Source organism: Pipistrellus kuhlii, unplaced genomic scaffold, assembly GCF_014108245.1.
Source record: "Pipistrellus kuhlii isolate mPipKuh1 unplaced genomic scaffold, mPipKuh1.p scaffold_m20_p_10, whole genome shotgun sequence".
Taxonomy (NCBI): Eukaryota; Metazoa; Chordata; class Mammalia; order Chiroptera; family Vespertilionidae; genus Pipistrellus; species Pipistrellus kuhlii.
The window spans coordinates 15,647,511-15,672,447 of NW_023425405.1; the positions used below are offsets into that span (position 1 = coordinate 15,647,511).

The following is a 24,937-nucleotide window of genomic DNA, read 5'->3' on the forward strand; positions in this document are numbered from 1 at the left end:
ATGGGGGGGACGGAGGAGAGATGGGAAGAGGGGGAAACAGGAGGGGCGGTTGGGATGGGGAGGGGATGGGGAGGGAACAGGAGGGGGCGTGGATGGGGGAGGGACAAGGAGGGAGTTGAGATGAAGGAGGACCGGGACGGTGGCCACAGATGCAGTTTGGTGCCCACCCTGGCTCAGTGAGCAAGGAGCACAATAGCAGGGGAGAAGTCGGCTGCAGCCCTCACACTACAACCTGGAGGGTCAAAGGGTAAAAGCAGTTTCCTTCCTAGAAAAGGCATCTCCCTTCTGCCCTCCCCACTGCAGCAGAGCTGGGTGTAGAGGAGCCTGGGGAGCCATTACTGTAAGGGGGGGGGGGGGGGGGGAGCAGAGCCATGAGATCTCTACCTCAAATGCACACACAGAGGAACAATCCATCAAATGCCATGAACGAATTGGAATGGGGGTTGAGGACAAATATGTGATACCTTAATCAATAAAGAAATTAATTTTTTTTTAATGCCATGAACCACCAGGGTAACTGGAAGAAAATAAAAAATCTCCAGAAACCAAACTCAAAGGCATGGAAGACTGTACTGTGGTTTACATGACAGAGAATTCAAGACTGCAATTATAAAGAAACTCAACAATATACAAGAAAACAGAAAGGCAATTCAATACATTCAGGAATAAAATTAATGAGCAAAAGCAGTACTTTACCAAAGAGATTCAAACAAAATAAAAGAAACACATTCTAGAGCTGAAGAACTCAATAAATGAGATAAAGTATGCACTAGAGGGCATTAGAAACAGAGCAGACCAGACAGAAAAAAGAATTAGGAACTTGCCCAACCAGCATGGCTCAACCTATTCCCAGTCAGGGCACATGCCCAGGTTACAGGCTCGATTCCTAGTGGGGGATGTGCAGGAGGCAACTGATCAATGATTCTTTCTCATCATTGAGGTTTCTATCTCTCCTTTCTTCTCTGAAATCTACAAAAATAAACTTTAAAAAAATTAGGGAACTTGAAGAGAGAAACCTAGAAATGACCCATGAAGAATAGAGAAAACTAAAATTAAAAAAAAAAAAAAAAAGAGCTCTCTGACTACATTAGAAAGAGCAACATAAGGATAATAGGTAGGGTATACCAGAAAAAGAGAGTCAGAGAAGGAGACAGAGATCCTACTTAAAGAAATAATTAACGAGAACTTCCAAGCCTATGCAAAGAACTAGATGTTAGAATAGAGGAAGCTAACAGAATACCTCATTCTATCAGTGAAAAAAAAAAAAAAAGACCTTCAGTTCTCATTTTATTCAAACTGTCAAAAATTAATGACAAAGAAAAAATTCTTAAGTGTCAACCTATGGACTCAAGAGACCCAGGTTCAATTCCAGTCAAGGACTTGTACCTTGTTTGCAGGCACATCCCCACTGGGAAGTGTGCAGGAGGCAGCTGATTGATATTTCTCCCTCATCAATGTTTCTAATTCTCTATCCATCTCCCTTTCTCTTTGTAAAGAATCAATATATTTTTTTAAGAAAAATAAAATAACTGGTAAATATTCATTTATCATTAAAAACCCTAATTATAAATGGATTGAACTCACAAATCAAAAGGCAAAAGTAGAGGTATGGATTATAAAACAAGACTCAACTACATGTTGCCTACAGGAGACTCTACTTACAAAGACAAACACAGGTTCAAAGTGAAGGGGCAAAGATGATGCTTCAAACAAATGGCACCCAGAGAGGAGTGGGTGTAGCTGTACTTATGAGACAAAAGAGAGTTTAAGATTAAAAAAAAAAAAAAAAAAAAAAAAAGAGGTAACAAGAGACAAAGTCAGACATTTTATATATAATGATAAAGGAGACAATTCATTAAGAAGACATATCACTTATTAATATATATGCACCTGGAAGTATCAAGATACATGAAACAATTACTAGCAGACCTAAAGGGAGAAACTGACAAAAATACAATTACAGTAGGCGACATGAATCCCCCATTGACAGCAATGAATAGACCAGACAGAAAGTCAATAAGGAAATATGGGCCTTAGATGACAAATCAGGTTAAATGAAGTTAATATTTATAGAATTTTACATCCCAAAATGCCAGAATACACATTCTTTTCAAATGCACACAGAGTATTCTCAAGGAAAGACCATATGTTGGATAATGAAACTAATCTAGATAAATTTGAGAAGACTGATATCATACCAAACATACTTTCTGGGAAAATCACAAATATGCGGAGATTAAACAACATGCCATTAAACAACTACTGGGTCAAAGAAGAAATAAGAGATCAAAAGATACATAAAGACAAATGAAAATAAAAATACAATATACCAAAATTTGGGGGAATGCAGCAAAAGCAATACAAAGGGGGAAGCTTAGAGCATTATATATCTACTTCAAGAAACAAACAAAATCTCAAACCACTTAGCATTACACATTTAAAAACTAGAAGGAAAAAGTCCAAAATAGTGGCAGCATAGGTCTGAACTCAACCCCTCCCAAGAGCAAACTCAAATATACTAGTGCGTGTGTGTGTGTGTGTGTGTGTGTGTGTGTGTGTGTGTGTGTATAGGGGTGATTCTCATTAACAAGAGAGAAATGGCAGCCTGCTGGGCTCCAAGTTGGCAGCAAAGCCTGCTCAGAGGTCACTTCTACATAAGACCACTTTCTGTACAAGAGAGAGACTCTAGAGAGAAGTTTCTGGAGCTCTCTGGAGACAGAACTATCCCTGGTTGGAGGTGCCAATGAGCACCATTGCCTACACCCCCCTCTGCCTCCATAGTGTGGGCAGGGCTCTACCCAGGGTCTCTGGCCTACCCGCAAGGCAACTGCAGAGTGTACCTGACACATCACCCAAACCCATTTCAGTCCCAAACAACGGGAGCAAACAGGACAGGCCATTACTACATGTACATAGCCTTCCCACCTGGAGCCATTTCATGTGGGCCATTGTCCAGGACACTGTGCACTTGCTCGGCTCCTCTGGCTGACCAAAGTCACCTGACAAACACAGCCTACCCCAGTGGTCGGCAAACTCATTAGTCAACAGAGTGGCAAATCGCAGCTCGTGAGCCATGGTTTGCCGACCACTGGCCTACACCAAGGACCCTGATACATAAGGCTAGGTTTTAAAGACTGGGAGAGATACCTATTTTATTGAATTCATATAACAAACACAGACACTTAAACTAAATGAAATGAAGCAAGAATTATCTCTCAAATGAAAGAACAACAACAACAAAAAACTGCAAAAAGAAGAAAAACCTAAGGAAATGGATATAAATAATTTGCCTAATAAAGAATTCAATGAAATGGTCATAAAGATGCTCACCAAACTTGAGAGTGACAGAAAAGCATACGGAGAACTTTAACAAAGAGGTAGAAAGTATAATAAAGAACCAACCAGTTCTGAAGAATACAATAACTGAAATGAAAAACATATTAGAAGGAATTAGCTAATACAGAAGAAGGGACTCTGAAGACAGACAATGGGAATCAACCAATCAGAACAGAAAACAGAAAAAGAATTTTAAAAAACGAAGACAGTTTAAGGGATCTCTGGGATAACATCAAGAACCCAAGTATTAGCATTATGGGGATCACAGAAGGAGAAGAGAGAAGGAACAGAAACTACATTTACAGCTGAATTCCTGGGAAAAGGAAAAGACACCCGGGTCCATAAAGCACAAGAAGTTCCAAACAAAGATAAACCCAAGAGACTTACACCAAAACATATTGTAACTAACATGGCCAAGGTTTAAGGTACAGACACAATCCTGAAGGAAACGAGGAAAACTGAATTACATACAAAGGAAATTCCTTAAGGTTATCAGCTGATTGCTCAGCAACAACTTTACCAGCTAGTTAGAGGAAGTGGCAGGACATCTTTAAAGTTCTGAAAGCAAGGAAACTACACAATAATTTACCCAGCAAGGTTACCATTCAGAATTGAAGAAGAGATAGTTTACCAAACAAGCAAAAACTAACGAAGTTCATCACCGTTAAACCAGCTTTACAAAAATAATGTTAAAGGGACTTCTTTAAGCAGAAAAGGACAGGCCATATCCAGAAATAAGAATATATATATATATATATATATATATATATATATATATATATATATATATGTGTGTGTGTGTGTGTATATATATATATATATATATATATATATATACACACACACACACACACACACACACACACACACATTAAATATATATATATATATATTTTAAAGGGGGAAATCTCACAGGTAAAGCCAAATATTAAATAAATACAGTGAATCAGACATTGAAAACACTACTAAGATCAAAAGAAAGAAGCATCAAACACAACTCAAACAATAAGTAGCCAGGATATACAAAACACAACATCAATAGCATACAGCACGGATGGGGTAGTAAAATGTAATCCTTCTAGAATATATTCACTCTTAAATGCCTATCAACTTAAAATAGACTCTTATAGATATATATAGACCTCATGTATGCCACAATCCAAAAACCCACAGAAGATATACAATGAAAAAAGTCTAACTACTGAAAACCAGCAAACCACAAGAAAGGGATCAAGAGAAGATACAGAGAACTACGAAAACAATTAACAAACAGCAACAAATACATATGTCTCAGCAATTATTTTAAATGTAAATAGATTAAATACTCCAATAAAAAAAATAGGGTGGCTGAATGGATTTAAAAACATGCTGCTTATAAGAGATTTACTGCAAATCGAAAGATATTCCATGCAAATAAAATGAAAAAAAAAGATTTAGTAGCAATATCAGACAAAATATACTTTAAAACAAAAATTTTTTTAAGAATACAAAAAAGGACATTATATAATTATAAAGGGTTCAATCCAAGAAAAGGATGTAGCAATCATCTACACCAGTGGTTCTCAACCTTTCTAATGCCGTGACCCTTTAGTACAGTTCCTCATGTTGTGGTGATCCCCAATCATAAAATTATTTTTGTTGCTACTTCATAATGGTAATTTTGCTACTATTACGAATCGTAATGTAAATATCTGTGTTTTCCGATGGTCTAAGGCTCTACAGCAGCGGTTCTCAACCTGCAGGAGCGAGCAGAGAGCAGGGCCCTGCTTGTCCCTGGCCCCGATGGCTAAAGGCAAGAAGGCTCCCACAGAGAGCAGACACCAGGGCCTGTGGTGGCGTAAAGCAGGCAGGTCCCAGAGAGCAGAGAACTATGGGAAGCAGGCCTAAGCCGTCAGTAGGAATCCCCTGAGGGCTCCCAGATTAGAGAGGGTGCAGGTCGGGCTGAGGGATCACCCTCCACCCCCACCCCATGCATGAATTTTGTACACAGGGCCTCTAATATGGAAATAATGGCCTTAAATGTCACATTAATCCAGATTGACTTAATATTGTTTTTAGAATATGTCATACAAAAACTGCAGAATATACATTTTTAAAGTGTACATGGAACAATCTCTAGAACAGATCACATATTAGGCCACAATATAAGCCTTAATTAATTCAAGAAGACGGAAATCATGTTAAGCATCTTTTCTGATCACAATAACATGAAACTAGAAATCAACTCCAACCCGAAAACTGGAATGTATCAAAAAGGAAGTCAAATAGAACATCAAAAACTATCATAAAACAAATGAAAATTAAAAAAAAAACTTTTCAAAATTTCAGTTATAGAAGAAAGTTCATAGCTATGCAGGCCTACCTCAAAAAAAAAAAATAAAAAAAAATCCCAAATAAACAATTTAAGTCCACACATACAGGAACTAGGGGGGGAAAAAACAACACCCAAAGTAAACAGAAGCAAGGGAACAGTGAAGATCAGAGAAGAAAAAACAAATACATATTTTATAAATTGAAAAGATAATAAACTAAAACACTGATTCTTTGAAAAGATAAACAAAATTGCAAACCCTTAGCCAAACTCATCAAGAAAAGAGAGCCCAAATAAATAAAATCATAAATGAAAGAGAATTTACAAGTAATACCACGGACATATAAAAACTCATTAAAAAATAAGACAATTGGCAACAAATTCAACAAAATAAAAGAAATGGACGAATTTTCCAGAAATATATCACCTTCCAAGCCTGAATCAGGAATAAATGCAAAATCTAAACAAACTGATTACCAGCAATTGAACAAAGAATAATATAAAAAAAATTCAAACAAATAAAAGTCTAGGATCAGTTGGCTTCATAGGTGAATTTTACCAAACTTTCAAAAAATTAGCACCTATCCTTCTTAAACTATTTCAAAAAATTGAAGAGGAAGGAATGCTTCCAAACTCATTCTATGAAACCAGCATTATCCTGATTAACAAACTCAAAGACATTACAGAAAAAAAAAGAAAAGAAAATTACAGGCCAATATCCTTGATGAACACAGATGCAAAAATTCTCAACAAAATATCAGCAAACTAGATTCAATAATACATTAAAAGGATTTTATCTATCAAGTGAGATTTATCCCAGTAATGCAAGGATGAGTCAACACCCATAAGTCGATCATCATGATACATCACATTGACAAAATAAAGGGTTAAAACCATATGATCATCTTAATAGATACAGCAAAAGCATTTGACCAAATTCAACAAAGACTCTCAAAAAGTTAGTATAGAAGAAACATAGGCTATATGTGATCGAACCTATAGGTAATATAATACTCATTGGTGAAAAGCTTAAAGCTTTTCCTCTAAGATCAGGAATAGGACAATGATGCTCACTATCACTAGTTCTATTCAACATAGTATTGGAACTCCTATCTACAGCAATCAGACAAGAAAAATAAATAAGAAACATCTACATAGAAAAGGAAGTAAAACACTCATTATTTGCAGATGACATAACCATAAAGACTAAAAGAAAAAAATGATTAGAATTAATAAGTGAATTCAATAGAGTCACAGCATAGAATCAATACACAGAAACCAGTTGGGTTTCTATACACCAATAACAAATGATCAAAAGGAGAAACTAAGAAAACAATTTTATTCACAATTCATCAAAAGCATAAAATACCTAGGAATAAATTTAACCAAAACCTGTATTGTGAAAACTATAAGACCCTGGAGGAAAAAAATTGAAGAGCAAATAAATGGAAGAATATACCTTGTTCATGGAGTGAAAGGATTAAATTGTTAAAATATTATATTATTAAAAGAATATACAGGTTCAGTGTAACCCATATTAAAATATTAATGGCATTTTTTCAGAATTAAAACTAATCATAAAATTTACATGGAACCAGAAAAGATTGCAAACAGCCAAAGAAATTCCAAGAAAGAACAAAGTAGGAGGTATCACACTACCTGATATCAAACTATATTATTAAGCTATAATGCTCAAAACAGTATGGTACTGGCATAAAAACAAATATAGATCAATGGATTATAATAGAGCAACCAGTAATAAATCCTTGCTTATATGATCACTTAATCTACAACAAAAGAGGCAAAAATTTACAATGGGGTAAAGACAGTCACTTCAATAAGTTATCAGGAAAACTGAACACATAAAAACAAACAAACAAACAAAAAAACCCACACCCTAAACCACTTCTTTATACCATATACAAAAATAACTCAAAATGGATTAAAGACTTAGCTATCAGATCTGAAACAATGAAACGCTAGAAGAAAACATAGGCAGGGAACGCTTTAACATTTATTTTAGCAATTTCTTTTTAGATGTGTTTCCTCAGGCAAGGAAAACAAAATAAACAATAAACAAATATGACTACATCAAACTAAAAATGTATGCACAGAGAAGGAAACCATCCACAAAACAAAAAGGCAACCTACTGAATGGAGGAAGATATTTGCAAGTGATACATCCTATCAGAAATTAATATCCAAAATACTGTCCATAAGGAACTCATAGCACCAAAACAAACAAAAAAAGCCCTAATCCAATTTAAAAATGGGCAGAGGACCTGAAGACATTTCTCCAAAGAGGACATACAGATAGATGGCCAACAGATATATGGAAAGATGCTCAAAAACCACCAATCAGGGAAATGCAAATTAAAACCACAATGAAATACCACCTCGCACCTATTAGAATGGCTATCATCAATAAATCAACAAATAAGTACTAGTGACGATGTGGAAATGCACTGCTGATGGGATTATAAATTAGTGTAAACAACATAAAAAATGGTATGGCAATTCCTCAAGAGATTAAAAGTAGAACTGCCATAAGACTTATAAATTGTTTTTTTGGGGGGAGTCATTTATCCAAAGAAAACAATATCACTAATTTTAAAGACATATGCACCTCTATGTTCACTGCAGCATTATTAGTAACAGCCAATATAGAAGCAACCTAGATGGCCATCAATAGATGAATGGACAAAAAAAATACATAGTGAATATATACAATGATATATTAGTCAGCAATAAAAAATAACATCTTGCCATTTCAACAACATAGAGGAACCCAGAATGTACTATGCTAAGTGAAATAAGAGAAAGACAAATACTGTATGACTTCACTTGTACGTGAAATCTAAAAACAAACCACACAAACAGACCTATAAATATAGAGAACAAGCTGATAGTTGTCAAATGGGGTTTGGAGTAGTGGTGAGAGAGGGATATAAATAATTTTTAAAAACTAAATTAAAAAAAACCCCACATGCTATTGAACAACTACTGGGTCAAAGAAAGAAAAAGCAAGAGATCAGAAGATGCACAGAGACAAATTAAAATGAAAATTCAACATACCAAAATTTTGGGGATGCAGCAAAAGCAATATTAAGAGAGAAGTTTAGAACATTACAGGCCTATCTCAAAATAAAAATTTTAAAAATTATTTATCTCAATAAGTAGGAAAAACACCTAGAAAAAGAACAAATAAAGCCCAGTCATTAGAGGGACAAAAATAATAACCAGAGCAGAAATAAATGAAACAGAACAAAAAAAGACAGAAAAAAATTAATGAAACAAACAGCTGGTATGTTGAAAAGATAAACAAAACTGACAAACTTCTGGTTAGACGCACTAACCAAAAAATGAAAACAGACCCAAAATCAAAAATGAAAGAGAAGTTACAGTGGACATCACAGAAATATAAATCATTATACAAAAACACTATGAAAGCCTATACACCAACTAATTCTATAAACCTAGAAAAAAATCGTAAAGTTCTTAGAAATATACAACCAATATAGGCTGAACCATGAATTGGAAAACCTGAAAGAGTGAACACTAGTAAGGGAAATGAAACAGTAACACTCAAAGAAGATTTACTACTAATCCTTCTCAACATGATCCAAAAACCTAAAGAGGAGGGCAGTTGAGAGGGACCAGGCCTGCAAGTGAGGGCAGTGGGGGTGATCAAGCCTGTAGGGGAGGGCAGTTAGGGGTGATCAGGCCAGCAGAGGAGGGAAGTTGGGGGTAAACAGGCTGGCAGGGGAGCAGTTAGACATCAATCAGGCTGGCAGGCAGAAGCGGTTAGGGGCAATCGGGAAGGCAAGCAGGCAAGCAGTTGGGAGCCAGCAGTCCTAGATTGTGAGAGGGATCCCAGATTGGAGAGTGCAGGCTAGGCTGAGGGACAAACCCCCACCTCCGTCCACGAATTTCATGCACCGGGCCTCTAGTTAATTAATAACACAAATTTATTGCTACCTCAATATATTTCACTTTTAAAATAAAACAAAAGTGAATTTTTATTATTGTGTCAGTTCTTTGTTTAATTTTCATATACCTCTAAAGAACTTAAAAATGGTCAATTCTCTCAAATACTACATTTATACACTTGTTTATACTATTAATTTTCACTATTTCTAAAGAAAATATTTGCTAAGTCCAAGGTTACTTTCAGCCTAGCAACTGTTAATAATTATCTCACACTTGGATTGACCTCCCAATTAATGAGGACATCATTTAACTTGTACAAATTTGTATTTAAAAACCAGGGCCCCAGGGTCTTTAAATAAAAAATAACACAAAAAAATAAAAAATTTAAAAAAAAATGCAATAACCCTAGTACCTTAGATAAAGAAATAAATACAAATGGACAAATGAATTAATTTTACATTTGTATGCCCCCATTTTGAACTACAAAATACTTTTACAATGCCTCTCACACATACCAGGTTGAGCCAAATAAAATTAAGATGCCTTTGATACATATCACATTCAACCACATGAAACTACCATACTTTTATAGGTCAAAAAGTTTGAATATCAGTAATTTCATCTTACTCAGCCTAATACATTCAATAGGAGAAAAAGCAATACACACACACACACACACACACACACATCTATTATATAAAAAGCCGGGGTCGTCATGCCATCATGCTGTAATGACTGATCAGCAGGAGGCTGTGTGCTCGGGGTTGGCGGGGCTGAGTGCAGAGCGAGGCCCATGCGGGTGGGGGGAACCTGACTCTGGAGGACTTGTCCGGAGTTGCGGGTGGGTTTCTGGGTCCCGCCTCCTGTGGTAGCTGCGGTGGCAGAGGCAGCGGGACTCTTTCTGGGTCCTGCCTCCCACGTCAGTGGCAGTGGCACAGCCACAGGACTCTTTCTGGGTCCCGCTGAGCCACGAGATTCTGGGTTCTGGGTCTCATGCGATTTCATGCACTGGGCCCCTAGTATATATATAAAAGCCTAAGGAACCATTATGACCAAATGACCGGAACGACTGGTCGACCAGTCGCTATATGAAGCACACTGACCAGCAGGGGGCAGACACTCAATGTAGGAGCTGCCCCCTGGTGGTCAGTGTGTTCCCACAGGGGGAGCGCCGCTCAGCCAGAAGCCAGGCTCACCACTGGCAAGCACAGCTACGACGGCAGGAGAATCTCCCGACTCCGTGGCAGCACTACCAAGCGGCAGCGGCAGGCACAGCAGGCTGGGATGGGCGTGCATGGCGCCAGGACCCTGGCTTGGGCTCCTCCCTGGCTGCCTGCCGCTTGGCCCACTCCTACATCCCTCGGGGGATGTCCCGACTGCCAGTTTAGGCCCGATCCCCATAGGCTCCTGCGGGGATTGGGCCTAAACCGACAGTCGGGACATCCCCCAAGATGTCCTGGATTGCAAGAGGGCACAAACCAGGCTGAGGTATTTCCACCCCCGTGCACCAAGCCTCTAGTTTAAAATAAATGGCTAAAGAATGCAGGGGAAAGGTAAATAAGGAGTTCCGTGTTCGTCACAAAATGCTGATCTTTGAAGGACGGAATCTCATCCTTCATCTTTGCACATCTGAAGAATTCGACGACACCAAGTCTAAGCTATCTTCCCTATCAATGCAAAAACAGTATCACACATATGAAAAAACTATTGGCAATAGCTGTGCCCCTGCTTTAAGTCATATACCACTGGTGACTTGCCAAATTTTCTTAGTCCCTGTCTTGAAAAGATGCCATCTAAAGATAAAATGAGTTCATTAAGGTCTTTCAGGAAATTAATTCCAACTTTATTCTACATTGTTGCCAACATAGCACTGCCCAGAAATCGCTCACAGGAATGAATGACAGGAGCAAGATTGTCATTAAAGCTTCATAGGTAGGAAATAAAAAGCCAGCACAAATGGGACACATGGAGCATGGCTGTTAGGGAAGGGTTATGGTGAGCCTCCAAGGGCAGGTTAGGGAGTTTGGGCTTTATTCTGACCCTAATGGTGACCCCTGAGCACTTGTGAGAGAGGGTGCCACACTACAAAGGTAAGAAGCTGACATGTGAGATGAGGAGGTAACTGGCCAAAGGCTGTGCAAGAAGGATTCTATATAATAAAAGGGTAATATGCAGCCGGGACCGGTTTGCCTCAATGGATAGAGCGTCGGCTTGGGGACTGAAGGGTCCCGGGTTCGATTCCGGTCAAGGGCATGTGCCTTGGTTGCGGGCATATCCCCAGTGGGGGATGTGCAAGAGGCAGCTGATCGATGACTCTCTCTCATCAATGTTTCTAACTCTCTATCTCTCTCCCTTCCTCTCTGTACAAAATCAATAAAATATATTTAAAAAAATAAAAAAATAAAAAAAATAAAATAAAATAAAAGGGTAATATGCAAATCGACCGAACAGGAACAACCAGTCACTATGTCGCACAATGACCACCAGGGGGCAGACGCTCACCACAGGGAGCTACCCCCTGGTGGTCAGTGCGCTCCACAGGGGAGTGCTGCTCAGCCAGAAGCTGGGCTCACAGCTGGCAAGCGCAGCAGTGGTGGTGGGAGCCTCTCCCACCTCGTGGCAGCAATAAAAATGTCCAACTGCCATCCCTCAAGGGCTCTCAGACTGCAAAAGGGTGCAGGCTGGGCTAAGGGAGCACGCCCTCAAGTGCACGAATGTGCACTGGGCCTCTAGAATCTAGAACTGTTATAAAAGTTGTGAGGAAAATGAATAGGTCCTGAACTTCGCTGGCAGCCAGAATGGAAACAGAGAAAGGGTCAAAGAAATAAAAAATGCTGGAGCTCCCCATGATGTCATACTGGACTTGAGAGCAAAGAATTTTGTGCAGATATGAAAGCCAACAAAAACAAACAAAAATGTATTCAGAATATTTAGCATCACATTGGGAATTTTAAAATACGATATTAATAACAAAATTCAGCTAGGTTTTCTATAGTAAGATTACTCAGGAATGCTGCAAAATAATACCAACACCAAACCTTAACCAGTCCCCGCATACATTCATACCAGAAGGACCCCCTCAAAGGGATTAAGTGACACTATCCTATTAAATAATAGGTGGATTACATATTTATTTCAAATCTCTGACAGCAAGAATACATTTTCAATACATTGTTTATTATAAGAATTGCTATTTGGCCCCATGAGTACAACTATGTAAATATAGACTAATGGATAGAGGTTTGGAATCAACAATTTTGCCTTAGTTTGCCAATCACTTTCTTTTAATTGAGGTGAAATTCACATAACATAAAATCAACCATTTTTTAAAAAGTGAATAATTCAGGGACATTTAGTTCATTCTCAATATTACACAACTACCACCTCTATTTCCAAAAGGAATTCATTTCTTAAAAGGAAAAATGATAACACTCTTACCGTATGTGATAACATGAGGATAGCACACATAACTATTTAAAAAATTGGTGAGATCACACTAGGCCTTTAACTTATCACCTACCACTCAGTTAGACACACACACAAACACACACACACACACACACACACACACTGTTGTCTCCATCAGTTATTTAAAGTGATAGGAATTTTATTTTAAATACTAACTAGAGGCTCGGTGCACGAAATTCATGCATGGGGGTGGTGGTTGTCCCTCAGCCCAGCCTGCACCCTCTCCAATCCAGGAACCCGCGGGGGATGTCCGACTGCCGGTTTAGGCACAATCCTGCCAGCAGTCGGACATCCCTCTCACAATCTGGGACCACTGGTTCCTAACTGCTCACCTGCCGTCCTGCCTGATCACCCCTAATGCCCCACTCCCCCCGCCCACCAGCCTGATCACACCTAACCGTCTCTGCCTACTGGCCTGATCACCCCCAACTGGCCCCCCGCCCCCCCTCCCCCCCGTCAGCCTGGTTGCCCCCAACTGCCCCCCCGCCCCCCGCCGGCCTGCTCGCCCTACGCAGCCTTCTGTTCAGTCATTTGATCATCCCTCACTAACCCCCCTGACAGCCTTGTCGCCCCACATGGCCTACTGTTTGGTCATCCATCCAGTTGCTTGGTTGTGATGGTCCCTGGCTTTTTATATATTAGGACAGGCTCCTGGAGTTTCACAACATATTAAATTTAGAAAATGAATATAAACTCTACTATATCTTTGATACAAATCTTATAAATGGATGTCTCATATTCCTTTTGCGTAAGTACCAGAAAAGCTCTTAATTTTTTAAAAATTTATCTTTATCGTTAAAAGTATTATAGATGTCCTGTTTGTGTTTTTTTGTTTTCCCCGTTGACCGCCTCCAACTGGTTCCCATTTCTCCCAGGTTTTCACCACCCCTATTGCCTGTGTTCTTGGGTTATACATATAGGGTTATGCATATAAGTTCCCCTGTTAATCCTCCCCTCCAACCCCATAACCTTCCCCTTCTTACTGAAGTTTATCAGCCTGTTGCATGCTTTCATGCCTCTAAATCTATTTTATTCATCAGTTTATTTTGATCATTAGATTCCACAAATCAGTGAGATAATTTGATACTTATCTTTCTCTGACTGGCTTATTTAATTTGCATAATACTCTTCAGGTTCATGCCCACTATTGCAAATGGTGAGTTGTTTGTTTGTTTTACAGCTGTGTAGCATTCCATTGTGTAAAGGTATCACAGCTTTTTTATCCATTCATTCACTGATGGGCACTTGGGCTGTTTCCAAATCTTAGCTACTGTAAATTGCACTGCTACGAACAAATGGGTAGATATATTCTTTCCGACTGGTGTTTCTGGATTCTTAGGAGATGTTATTTTAAAAGACAAAGAAAGTCTAAAAGAGACTTCAATGTACATACCTTATTGGGATAGCTGGCTGCTTCCTCCCAAAATTGACTTCAAAGAGGAAGCCTTCCACAGCAATAAAGAAAAATTGTGCAAATGTCACAATGTTCCCGCATCCTGGATGCTTCCTGCATAGTGGGGGACAAAAAGAAAAAGACACAAAAAACTGAGATAAAGGCCACTGACTTGTTATATTGACAGTTCAGAGTAACAGGGAGATAGATTTCCATCACCCCCTGTCCTCTCAGTTTTCATGTCCCACGGATCACATACATTTAGCAATATACCTCACAGGGAAGAATGCCAAGCCTTATTTCACTCCTCTGTAGGTACAGCAGCCCGTCAGGAAGGACCACTCTGATACACGCTCCCTGGAACTATGACACAACCTTCCTGGTAAACTGTAGGAACTGGTCGGTGAGATGTTCTTTCTGAGATCTTCACTTAACCAAGAGGGCTTTATTCAGGATCCTAGTCAGCCTACGCAGCGTATGCTCAGGTCTCCTAGAAATGTCTATATATACTTCTGACCAGGAATCTTCAAGACCAAAGACTCATACCCGGGGACATTGCCTTAGCTCCCTCACAGGGGCAAAAATTGGTTCTTAGGGTATGGAAAGCTTACTATTTTGTTAATTATAGAGCACAGATATATGTACAGCACATAAACCCATATATAGTGTGTCTGGGGGTGGATGACTAGGGAAAAAAACGTCTAAAAAGGGGTAAGAAGCAATAATGAAAAGAATGAGGGCTATAGTCTATGGTCTACACTGCTATAGTCTACTATTCTCCACAACCATTAACACAAATATATTAGGCACTCAATGAATGTTTATGAAATTCCATCGAAGCTCTTCAGTGATCTATGTAGGGGATGGGGAATCTTTCATGGTGACTTAAGGAAAAGTGTAACAAGAGAAGAATTCTTTCTGGCATCCCTCCTGGGGCACTCTGAAAAGGAGTTACCGAAACCGTTTGTGGTTTTCTTGAGCTTGTCTTCCATGAGGCTCTGCTCAATCACTGGAGGGTCAGGGGGAGCAGCTCGCTGCCTTTGTTTTCCTGAACTTCCCGGCTGCCCATACTACCCATATCCCCACATTACAAAACTCAGCCTTCGTATCCTGCACCTTCACCCAACACATTTACCCACGGCTAGTGAATAGAGGGGTGTAATTATATTACTAAATATTAATACAATACTACTTATTTATTTATTTTTGATCCTTTAAATTTTTTTTTTTTTTTTTTTTTTTTACAGAGGGGAAGGGAGAGGAATAGAGAGTAAGAAACATTGATGAGAGAGAAACACCAATCAGCTGCCTCCTGCACACCTCCCACTGGGGATGTGCCTGCAACCAAGGTACATGCCCTTGACAGGAATCAAACCTGGGACTTTTCCACACTCTATCCACTGCCCTAAACCAGTCAGGGCACAATGCTATTTATTAAAATAAACTCCATCCTCTGTTAGTGGTTTTATTTTTTTTAAAGTATATTTTATTGATTTTTTACAGAGAGGAAGAGAAAGGAATAGAGAGTTAGAAACATCGATCATCTGCCTCTTGCACACCCCCAATGGAGATGTGCCCGCAACCAAGGTACATGCCCTCGACCAGAATCGAACCTGGGACCTTTCAGTCCACAGGCCGATGCTCTATCCACTGAGCCAAACCGGTTTTGGCTGTTAGTGGTTTTAATATTAAGTAGCAGTAACAAGTACATAAATTCCAAAATACACGCATCAGGCATAAAAATAAACAGCTCCGAGCACAGGCCTTTCTTGTCCGGAGCTGTGCTTACACCTTGAAGCGGAACTGTTGCTACTCTTTAGGCTCCACTGCCTATGAAAACTACTGCTTTATATTCAGTTCAGTGATTTCTTTTAGCCCCTCTTCTGTTCCAGGGACAGGGCTAAAGGTTGCAGGAACCCATAAATAATCATGTAAGGCATTCACCCCATTGAAGGAGCAATTAAAGCCATTGCCCTCACTGTGAGTGTAGAGGAGAAGGAACCTGAGCTCTAGACAGTTCTTGGCACAGTCTACACACCTCGCTGCTCTGCTCGTTACAGCCAGGTGCCCTGGGAGCGTCCCCTCCCAGCTCGGAGTGGATTGGCCTGGGGTAGGGTCCTGCACTGTTGAAAACTTCCCTCTTGAGTCTCAAGTGCAAAGGCCGAGAACCCTAAGGTAGGTCTGGGGTGAGGGTGCGTGTAAGAGGCACAGGTGATGTTTATGTGCTGACACAGGGTTGAGAATTACTGCGCTCCAGCAGCTAAAAATTCACAGTGACGTGCAAGACGCAGCTGTCATCACCCTGAGGCATGGAAGTTGATTTCATCTAGTTTCCTTACCTTTCAAATGGGAACAGTAAGTATGCCTAGCCCACTGGTTTTATTGCAGAGCAAATAAGCCAGTCCCTTAAACACACTTCCCACGGTGTCTGCCAAGCAGGGGAAAAGGCAGAGGGCTCTAGGATGCCAAAATGTCACATCTTGCATATCAGAAGGTCTTCAATTGAATATAGTGACCTTTTAAAATATATTTATATTGACCGTTTTTTTCTCACCTATAAATCAAAAGGGACATGCTTTTAACCTTGTCCTGAGGATGTGATGAAAAAAATATATATAATGTGCCAAACCCAAGATTTAGCCCAAGGGCTCAAGAAACTCCCTTGCTTTCCCTCCCATTTCTCTTTGCAAAAACTTAGGCCAATCCAACTAAAGAACAATTAGGGAATAAATTGATTAACAGAAACAGACCTAGAAACAGAGATGCAGCTGTCAAACCTCAGAGGGAAGGTAGGGGAGGGTGGGGGCAAAGGGCAGAGATCAACCAAAGGACTTGTGTGCATGCATATAAGCCTAACCAGTGGTCATGGACAACAGGGGAGGGCATACGTGGGAAGGGGTTTGGGATGGGAATGGGGGGATGAGGACAATTATGTGATACCATAATCAATAAAGAAATTAAAAAAAAATTAGGGAGCACCTACTGTGCATAAAGTTAGGGCTAGCTGCCAGGAAACGCCCACGTGAATGAGACCTCTGCCCCGGGATGTCAGGATGAAGGAGTAGGAGAGAGTAAGGACTCAGTGCCACAGAGGGATGGCCAGAGGAAGGTGCCCCCACGCTCCGGGCAGTGTCTGGCCTTCACTCGGGCACCTGAATGAATGTGGGGATGCCTCACTTTAAGCAACCACGACCTAGATTTAGGAATTCTCCGACAAATCCCATACCCATCAGGAGTCACTTCCTATTGGCTCCTTGACCACCCTAATCTCCATAGGGTTGTTAAATTTCCCTGTTGCACTCACATGATTCCAAAAAAAAAAAAAAAAAAAATGATGCCGAAACCGGTTTGGCTCAGTGGTAGAGCATGCGTCTGCAGACTGAAAGGTCCCGGGTTCGATTCCAGTCAGGGGCATGTACGTTGGTTGCAGGCACATCCCCAGTAGAGGGTGTGCAAGAGGCAGCTGGTCGGTGTTTCTCTCTCATCGACATTTCTAGCTCTCTCTCTCCCTTCCTCTCTGTAAAAAATCAATAAAAATATATTTAAAAAAAGAAAAGAAAAGAAAAGAAAGTTTAACAGAAGGGCAACTCCTCCAGGCAGGGTTGCCTCTTCTTAAAAAAAAATAAAAATGAGCTGACAGAACTTTTTAGGAACATTATCTATACTGTTGTGTAGATACCAATTATTTATTTTAACTTAAATAATTCATTTCAAAACTTTAGAGTAAAAACTTGAGCTTTTTCCCTAAATCACTTGTTTTGTTGAAATTCATTTATCAAGAGTTTATAATCATAACTGAAAACAATTTCTTTGACTTTGAAGTTTCTTTGGCAAGAATCAATTTTTCATTTCATTTTAATTTTTCATATAAAATTTTTTTTAAATCCTCACCAGAGCTGAAACCGGTTTGGCTCAGTAGATAGAGCATCGGCCTGCGGACTGAAAGGTCCCAGGTTCAATTCTGGTCAAGGGCATGTACCTTGCTTGCGGGCACATCCCCAGTTTGGGGTGTGCAGGAGGCAGCTGATGATGATTCTCTCACATCAATGTTTCCAACTCTCTATCCCTCTCTCTTCCTCTCTGTAAAAAAAATCAATAAAATATATTTTTTTAAAAATCCTCACCAGAGGATATACTTTTATCGATTTTAGAAAGAGACATACACATGAGAGAGAAACATCTATTGGTTGCCTCTCCCCTGACTGGGGATCGAACCCACAACCTGGGTAAGTGTCTGACCAGGACTTGGACCCACAACCCTTCGTGCATGGAACAACACTCCCACCAACCGCGCTGTACTGGCCAGGGCAAGTTTTTATTTGTTTTAAAAGGCATCTTTGAAGAGAAAGAATTGGGCATATATTTCATGCCTTTTGCTATCTCATATTCTAGATTTAGGAAACTATTCTATCTGATTCAGTACTAGGCACTTGATTGGAATAAAACGGGGGAAAGAAAATGTTTCAGATTGTTTTCCTCATGTAAGACACACAATACCTTGCCTACTCAGTTAGCTGGTGCCTATCCCCTCAGTCATTCACATTTGCTCTTTGCACTGCATTGTGGCCTGGATTTCATCTTAGATCCTAAATATAGGTATAAGCATCAGAAACAAAAACCTAAATTTGTTTTCTAATTTGGGAAAAGTGATTTAAAATGTTCGCTTTTCCCTGCAATTCACTTAAGTATTTCCATTTCTCTACTTGCCACTTATGACGGCACCCAATGGTTCCAAGGAAGCCATATAAAACGCACAGTTCCTGCTCTATGAGGATTTATGAGCTGCGATGTCCCAAGACAGAGTCACAAATTCTGAGAAGGCCAAAACTAGAAAGAACTGTAAAGACCATCCAGTCCAACCAGCTCTTATTTTACTATAACATGAGAAGTGGTGAGTTGCCCAAGCAAATAAGGAAAAAGCTGCTATTCATCTGCTGTCCCATTCATTAAAGCCATAAATGTACTCCTCTCCTTATGAAACCCATTGCTGTGTGCAAAAACCTAGATTCACCAAAAAGAATAAATGAGCGACAATTTATTTACACATTATTCAAAGCCTTCTAAGGAGAAGCTTCCCTAATGCATGAAAACGTTCTGTAAAGTTACATTTATCCACAACCTCTCAGGAACGAACCCATAAAACAAGGCAGACCTACACTGAAATAGAAGTCATCAGAGGGGAGGGGAAGCCTGAATGTGTGTCAGATCTCCTTCAGATCCACGTGAGGCAAGTGGCACTATCACCGCCCGCCCCACTTTTACTGTTGAGCAAACAGACTGGGGAGATCAAAAAAGAAATTTAGCTGAGTGCTCATAACTAGCAAGAGGGCCTTCAGCTGCCAGCATAACTGACATCACACCACCTTTCAGAATTTTTGATGTAATGGCATATTCAACACATATGAGACACTATTATTCTCTGACCTCTATTTGGCTGGCCTGATTTTATCACATTTTTATATTTTAAAGTCAATTTTCATTTCTTAAGTTGTATTAGTTGAGTCCTTATATATTTTGAAAATTAACCCTTTATTAGATATATCTGTGGCAAATATGCTCTCCCATACAGTGGGCTCCCTTTTCATTTGTTGATGGTTTCTTTTGCTGTGCAGAAGCTTTTTATTTTGATGTAGTCCCATTTGTTTATTTTTCCCATGTTTCCCTGGCCTTAAGAGATCTATCAGCAAACATACTGCTATGAGAGGTGTCTTGGATTTTGCTGCCTATGGTTTCTTGTGGAATTTTTATGGTTCTATGACTTACATTTAAGTTTTTTATCCATTTTGAGTTTATTCTTTTGTATGGTGTAAGTTGGTGGCCTCGTTACATTTTTTTGCATGTATCTGTCCAATTTTTCCAACACCAATTATTAAAGAGACTGTTACTCTACTGTATGCTTTTGTCTCCTTTGTCAATTATGAATCAAGCTTGGGTCAATCTCTGGGTTCTCTGTTCTGTTCCACTAATCTATATACCTGTTCTTGTGCTGGGACAAGGCTGTTCTGATTACATGGCTCTGTAGTATAACTTGATATCTGGTATTGTGATCCCTACCACTTTGTTCTTCTTTCTCAAGATTGCTGCCATATAAACTTATATGGTTGGTTCCATATTAATTTCAAAATATTTGTTCTGGATCAGTGAAATATGCCATTGGGATTTTGAAAGAACTGCATTAAATTCATAGATTGCTTACAAACAATCCAATTAAAAAATGGGCAAAGACCTAAATAGACACTTCTCCAAAAAGGACATACAGCTGGCTAAGAGACATATGAAAAAATGCTAGTCACTAATCATCAGAGAGATGCAAATTAAAATGAGAATGAGGTATCACCTCACACCTGTCAGAATGGCTATCATTAACAAATCAACAAAGAACAAATGGTGCTGAGGATGTGGAGAAAAAGGGAACCCTAGTACAGTGGTTGGCAAACTCTTTAGTCCACAGAGCCAAATATCAACAGTACAACGATTGAAATTTCTTTGGAGAGCCAAATTTTTTAACCTTAAACTCCTTCTAACACCACTTCTTCAAAATAGACTCGCCCAGGCCATGGTATTTTGTGGAAGAGCCATACTCAAGGGGCCAAAGAGCCGCATATGACAGTTTGCTGACTATGGCCCTAGTACACTGCTGGTGGGAATGCAGACTGGTGCAGCCACTGTGGAAAACAGTATGGAGTTTCCTCAAAAAAATTAAAAATGGAACTGCCATTTGACCTGGTGATCCTACCTCTAGGAATATATCCTAGAAACCCAGAACACCAATCAGAAAGAATGTATGTACCCCTTTGTTATAGCAGCACAATTTACAATAGCTTAAGATCTGGAAACAGCCCAAGTTAGATGAGTGGATAAAAAAAAAAAAAAAAAAAAAAAAAGAAGAAGCTTTTTTTATCCACTCATTACATTTACACCATGGAATACTATGCAGCAGTAAAAAAGAAAGATTTCTTACCCTTTGGGATAGCATGGAGGGACCTGGAGAGTATGACACTAAGCCAAACAAGCCAGTCAGAGAAAGACAAGCATCACATGATCTCACTCATATGTGAAATCTAATGAACAAAATAAACTGATGAACAAAACAGATCCAGAGGCATAGAAGCATGAACAGACTGACTAATCTCAGAGGAAAGGCTGGGTGGTAGAGGGGGTGAGGGGTGGGAAGAGATTAACCAAAGAACTTCTGTGCATATCTGCATAACCCATGGACACAGACAATAGTGCAGAGGAGGCCTGGAGAGGAAGATAGGGGTGGGGGTCCATGAGGAAAAAAGGGGGACATGTGTAATACTTTCAACTGTAAATTTTAAAAAATAAATAAAGGAACAGAAATCATTAGATTTCTAAAGTAACCTTCCTTTAAAACGTACCAGCTTACAGCAGGATACATTGCTATATCCCTCTCCACCTGCTCTCAAGAAGGACAAATGGCCCTGGCCAGTGTGGCTCAGTTCGTTGGGCCTTCCTCTGTGTGCACCACAAAGCTGCCCGTTGGATTCTAGGTCAAGGCACATGCCCAGGTTTCGGGCTGGATCCCCGGTGGGGAGTATGCAGGAGGCAGCTGATCGATGTTGCACTTTCATATCGATGTTCCTCTCTCTTCCTTTCTCTCTGAAAATCAATAAACTATTCTTGTTTTTTAAAAAAAGTTCTTTATCCTTTAAAAAGAAAAGAATGCCAAATGACAGATCTTTATCAACACTGTCTGCATAACAAAATTTCAAGCTCAGTTACTGCAAAAATAAAGCCCACACAGAGTTTACCTTAAATAAACTAGTTGTTTCAGAATGACTTTAACCCATGGGATCAGGAAAATAAAAGACATTTCTAGTGGGCACCACATGAGAAACTGGGTGACCAAAACCTATAACGTGCTCAAGTTCAAAATTAAACAGGGAGGTTGAAGAGAGTTATTGGACCAGGAGTTGAGATATTCTAGATTCTGGTCTTGTCTCTGCCACTTACAAGAAGTAAAAGAGCATCTGACTTCTTGGGTACTATTCAATTTTCATGAAAACAGATATTCTAATTCTTGACCTATTTTGGACACAGATTGTCCTGATGACCCATGGAGATAACGTGTAGACTCGGGAACATGATGGTAGATAGCGCCATAAATAGCGTTTTACAGCAGGAGGAGGAGGTCCAGAGAAGAGAAATGATTTGAATAGGTCACCAAACCAGGATATGACAAAGTCAAGAATGAAGTTCATAATTTTTTTAAAAATATATATTCTACTGATTTTTTACAGAGAGGAAGGGAGAGGGATAGAGACCTAGAAACATCGATGACAGAAACATGGATCAGCTGCCTCCTGCACACCCCGCACTAGGGATGTGCCCGCAACCAAGGGACATGCCCTTGACCAGAATCAAACCTGGGACCTTTCAGTCCGCAGGCCGACACTTTAGATTTTGGCCCCTTCTCTGATTGAGTTCGACACCCCTACTGACTGAGCCAAACCGGTTTCAGCTGAAGTTCATAATTTCAAGATTTTCAGTCCTGAGCCTTTTTCAGGACACCTGTTGTTTTTTTCTGTAAGTTTGCAGCCATTGAACGCTGCACATTATTTCTCTACATTATCTGCATGCCATCCTAGTTTCACTTCGGTAAAGCCATTTTTTTTTAAGCTAACATTGCATAAGTTTCAGGTGTGCAACACTGAAATTTGACATCTGTGTGTAATACCTCCTGCTCACCACTGGAAGCTTCCATTTGTCACCCCCATTCTTTTCTTTTCTTGAATTTATTGGGGTGACTCTGGTTAATAAAACTATACAGGTTTCATGTGTACAACTCAATAAAAACATCATCTGCACCCTGCGCTCACCACCCAGTATATTTCTGTTCCCACTTACCTCTTCTTTGCCCACTTCCACCTCCCAAACCCCTCCTTTCCACCTGGCTATCACCATGCTGTTGACCCTGCCAATGTGTCATATATATTTATGTTTTTTCTTAATCCCTTCACCTTTTTTCACCCAGCCCCCAACTCTCCTCCCCTCTGACAGCTGTCAATCTGTTATGTACCTATGCTTCTGTTTCTATTTTGTTTGTCAAATGATTGCGCTGATTCCATTCCACATACACCTGAGATCAGATGGTATTTCTCTCTCTCTGACTGGCTCATTTGACTTAGCATAATTCTCTCCAGGTCTATCCATGCTGTTGCAAAAGGTAAGATTTTCTTTTTTTACAGCCAAGTAGTATTCCATTATATAAATGCACCACAGCTGTTTTTATCTACTCCCCCAATCTTAAATTTACGAAGTTACGTCCCAAAACACATGCCTCCCAGTTTAAAGACTAATACCTTAAAGCTGGAAATGCTCTCTTGGGTCCATTAGACGGACCACATACATAAATAAGAACTGATTCACCTACATCACTGAGAGGTAATGTTTGGGCAAAGTACTCATGGCCACCTCCTCTATAAAGGTAACAAACAAATGCTCTGCAGGCACTTTAACACACGTGACTCTTTCTTTGCAGCGTGTACAAAATCAGACTGCATTCTAAGTCCAAAAGCTTTGGTCCAGTGCTCCAGTCAAACGTGGCATTAATTACTACCCGGTTGGAGAAAAGAGCTAGAGGAACCTTGGGTTCTGCGGCCACAAGATTCTGCCCAGTCACGTGAGAAATTCTCCCGGACTCAAACCCTCAAGTGTGTGAAAAAGGGGTGATGCCAGCAACACCCCGAGTGTTTCCTGCGAGGGATGCTGTGAAACTATTTGCTGGGGCAGCGGACGGAGCCTGCGCAGAATGGAGGAGTGGGCTCTCAGGGTCCCAGGCGGCGCAGGGCCGAACCCGCGGGGCGTGGGGGTGACGCGTGGGGACGCCCCTCCGGCTTCCTCGGTGCAACCCCGAGAGCCGCGGGGTTACTCACCTGACCAGCAGCTCCAGGAAGATCACGTTACTGCAGCAGCCGGCGAACACCAGGCCCACCGCGAAGAGCGGGCGCATGGTCAGCGCGGGGAAGGGGAATGAGCGCGCGGAGGAAGCGCCCGCCTAGACCACTACCTCGGCGGCGGCGGCGGCACAGAACATCGTCCCTTCCCGGAGCGCGGCTCTTCCCTGGTGGCGCCGCCACCAACGCTCCGGGCTAGAGGAGCTGTAGTTCACTGCCAGCCCCGGCCCCATTCATTCGAGGGGGCGCTCTGGTCCCAGCCAGACTACATATCCCAGGATGCCACGCGCCCTTACGTCATGCTGGGACGTGCCCCGCCGCTGCAGGGACCCTCCACTAGAGAGGAGAGAGAGAAGCGAGGTTATCGGCACGCCTCTCGCGATAGGAAGCCGCAGGATTTGTTGGGAAGTGTAGTTCCCAACTTTCCGGCGAGTATGCCAAGGGCTCAGGGCGGGGTGCGAGAGTCACGGTCTCAACAAACACAGGGGGCGGCACGAGAGCTGCAGACCGGTGATTGGTTGCTGGCGGCGTTCTAGCATCTGAAACAATTGGGTGAAAGCAAAAATTCCTCTGAACTTACTT

General features: G+C 40.6%; 1 protein-coding gene across 7 annotated transcripts in view; it reads right to left on the reverse strand.

The window, feature by feature from the left end:
- SLC35B4 (solute carrier family 35 member B4) overlaps positions 1-24,696 on the reverse strand; it is a 38,298-nt gene extending 13,602 nt beyond the window's left edge. For 3 of the 7 annotated variants that reach the window (XR_004986205.2, XR_004986203.2, XM_045576887.1), the window contains exons 1-2: positions 24,335-24,691; positions 14,439-14,552 (exon numbers count right to left, since the gene is read on the reverse strand). Coding sequence is in view for 3 of the 7 variants with exons in the window: in XM_045576887.1 (XP_045432843.1) it covers positions 14,439-14,552; positions 24,335-24,411 (191 nt within the window). In the remaining 4 variants the exon portion in view is untranslated. Of the gene's footprint in view, positions 1-14,438; positions 14,553-24,334 lie in introns of all 7 variants that reach the window. The other 4 variants (XR_004986206.2, XR_004986207.2, XM_036427386.2 and 1 more) reach the window with 2 other exon arrangements.
- Between the last annotated feature and the right edge of the window lie 241 nt (positions 24,697-24,937).